The 3,274-nt window shown below is 49.9% G+C and overlaps 1 protein-coding gene across 1 annotated transcript in view; it reads left to right on the top strand.

Annotated features, from left to right (window-relative positions):
• The window catches only part of TPPP2 (tubulin polymerization-promoting protein family member 2), a 946-nt gene extending 339 nt beyond the window's left edge, over nt 1-607 (top strand). The window contains exons 2-3 of the mRNA XM_010146145.1: nt 108-261; nt 419-607. Coding sequence (XP_010144447.1) covers nt 108-261; nt 419-607 — 343 coding nt within the window. The remainder of the gene's footprint in view (nt 1-107; nt 262-418) is intronic.
• Nucleotides 608-3,274: the final 2,667 nt, after the last annotated feature.

Raw genomic sequence — 3,274 nt, 5'->3', positions numbered from 1 at the left:
TGGCAGGAGGCAGGCCTGCTCTCTTGCAAGGGGCAGCACTGGGGGTTTCCTTTCCTGCTGTCACCCAGCAGTGAGGTAACTTTCCTCTTGGTCTTCCCTTGCCACAGGAGCAAGGGTGCCCGCACCATCACCTTTGCTGAGTTCCAGGAGGCCATGAAGGAGCTCTGCACAAAGCGTTTCAAGGGCAAGTCGCCTGAGGAAGCACTGCAGGCTGTGTATGGCCTCCTTGAGGGAAAGGAGCCCAGCAGCGCAGGCACCACGGTGAGTAGAAGCTTGCTCAGCCGCTGTGCTCCTTGAACTGCCACGGAGCCCGTCAGCGCCGCTTTAGGGGTGGGTGCTGTCCTTGCACCTAGCAAAGAGCTTGTTTGTGAGCTGTTTTCTGATGCTGGCTGCCTCTCGCTGGCCTCCTTTCTTGCAGAAAGCCACCAAGGTTGGTGCAGTTGAGAGGCTGACGGACACCAGCAAATACACTGGCAGCCACAAAGAGCGTTTTGATGAGAGTGGCAAAGGGAAGGGTCTTGCTGGCCGCCAGGATCTGACGGACAACAGCAGCTACGTTGGAGCCTACAAGGGAGCTGGCACATATGACCAGACACACAAGGACTGAAAGTGCTTAAGGGAACAGCGCCTTTCCCCCTATGACATGGAAGGAGAGGCAAATAAACATCCCAAGCAAAACACTCTCTGTGTCTGTGCATTTCACACCGGACAGAGTAGGAATGCCTGGGGTAGGTGCTGGATGGCTCCGAAGAGGGGCGCGGCTTTCCCCTCTGACCACGCTTCGATTGCTGTGGGGTGGTGTTAAACCCAAGCGCAAGCTAGCTTCCTGGAGGAAATGCTATGGGCCAGCTAGTCCACTGCCATCAAACGGCTTTGCATTTCCAGTCAAGGGAACAGTAGGTCAGTCTCCGAATAGTCATTGTTTGAATTGTCCCCTCCCAACAGGCTGTAATTACTGCTGTGATTTTTGCCTTGAGGGAGGAGCGTGTGCATGCTTTTGGACAGCTGTGCTGGGTTACACTTGAGCTGATTGAGGGCTTCTGGCGGCAGACAGCCCACCAGTGCTGTCTGAGCATGCCTTGAAGACCATTCTTACAGGACACAGGAGGCAATACCTACAACACTGTGGAGAGGGAAAGCGTATCAATAACACCAGGTCCTGCTTTTGGCTTTCCTCTCACCCCAGGTTAATCCTTCTCACTGATTGCTAGAGCTTGGCATGGTTCCTTACTCCTATTTCCCCAGGCTTCAGAGGATGCTGGCAGCTGCGGAAGAGTTTGTGAACATGAAGAAATCCAATAAAGAGCTCTGGTGTGGAGGATCGAGAAGGAGGGAAGGATTGTGTGGAGCATAGGAGGTCCTCTGCACTTGGAAGGATGTTTTGCAAGCTCTGCCTGCACCCCAATTATTTCCCCAACTTGTCCCTCCTTACGCCTCTCTCCCACTGCTGAGATTGCTTACAACCTCTCTAGTGCTGATGAACTAAAATCACTTGTGCACTTGTTCTTTCCCTCTGGCTTTTCAGCAGGCTTGTAGGACTAGCAAGTCCATTGTCCTGCTGCTCGTCTGTGACTGTGAGGCCAGTGCTGGGGTGCCCAGCGTGGATTTAGCATATCTGAGCTTTGAGGGGTAACTGAGACAGCACCTTGGGACTGGTTTCCCCTGACATTATGGAGAATTACTCAGCTGTGCTGTTCCAGTCCTTCAGGCCCTCATCATGGGCCATGACAGGGATGTGCAAGGCACAACATTTGCTCAGAGCTCATCGCTCTCTGCTCCATAGCACTCATCAATGTCCTCCTTGCTGCCCTAACCCCAGGTAACATAGCAGTTGGGTAAATCTAGGAATTACCAAATCTATCCACTCAGTCTCTTACACTGTTTCCACGTACCAATAACCTTTTAAGCTACTTTTAAATGATCCATTGTGCCTCTAGGTAACTCATGCATAAAGTGGTCTGGTGAGCCTGGGATGTGTGCTAGAAAGTCCTACAGAAAAGTGAGCAGGTGCATTGGGCGTAATTGGCAGGATCTTGGGAGCTACTGCAGGGATGACCTGGGGGTAGGAGGATGTCACAGACCATCCTGTACTGGCCCATAGCCTGAGCAGGAGTGGAGCAAAGAGATGCTACCAGCAAGTACTGGAGCAAAGAAACCCCCTGAGCAAGGGCAGGCATACAGAAGACTCTGGAAGAGGTACAACTCTGGAGGGACCGTGGCTGGTGTAGCCAACCACCCCAGAGCAGTGCAGTGAGAAAGAAGGATGAACAAAAGAAGAGGAACCAGAGTGGCTGACCCCAACCTTCACCATCCATGTCCACCTCAAGGGCACTGAGGGGATGGGAGACCAGGAAGGGGTCAGGAGAGATGTCTGGAGGGAAGCTATATATTTCCCCTAAGTGTTAGCTTGTCTTCATACCAGAACTGACTATTAAAGTTTGCATTAGTTGGCAATAAAATCAGCTGTGAAATTCAGTTTCAAGACTCCTCCTTTGCCAGAGACAGTAGGAGCAGGATATAGTAAAATGGAAAGAATAGCACTGGAACATACGTAAAAAAATATGCCTTATGCCGGCTTTTCAATTTTTTTGTAACTTGGATCTTAAAAACACATACTCAGAGTGGCTGTGCTCAGCACCACTGTTGTGGTACATCATGTCCTTTACAATAGTTTAAGCAAAGTATCGGTAAATAAGGAGATAACAGGATGTTGTAGAAAAAAGAAAAGCTAATGCACTCAATAATGACAGAACATTCTCACGTAGCTCTGCTTTTAGCGCATAACATTTCTTATTTAAATACTGTCAGCAGGTAATTTTCACAAATATTAGTTTTTCAGACCTGGGATAGCTATTCCTGATGCTTTCCTTTTACTAGTTCCTGAAGCAGCTCTATTCATCCTGTTGCTCTTGAGATGCTTCTGCAAAAGCATAGCTGAGAGTGTGCGGGACTGTGTGACAACGCCAGAGACCTGGACACAGCTCTTTAACTGCTTTCTGTGCTTTTGTGTGTAAATCATAGTCCCCTGATCTTCCCAGGATGAAGGGCTGGTTGACTTCTTCCCCACAACACAGCATTTGTGGGGAGTGTAGCTGGTGCGTGTTACAGTGTAATCAGATACATGGGTCTGAAGTTTTCCCAATATTTTCCACACCCTCTCACGCTCCAATGCTTATTAACGCATGATGGGTAGTAATCAGCAGGGTCCTGCTGATGCTTGGTACCCGAGCATAAAGGTGCACCAGCCTCATGGGCCCAGTGGTGCACTACCACC

The sequence above is a fragment of the Buceros rhinoceros genome, unplaced genomic scaffold, assembly GCF_000710305.1.
Source record: "Buceros rhinoceros silvestris isolate BGI_N320 unplaced genomic scaffold, ASM71030v1 scaffold11012, whole genome shotgun sequence".
NCBI lineage: Eukaryota > Metazoa > Chordata > Aves > Bucerotiformes > Bucerotidae > Buceros > Buceros rhinoceros.
This window is presented reverse-complemented; position numbering and strand designations above follow the sequence as displayed.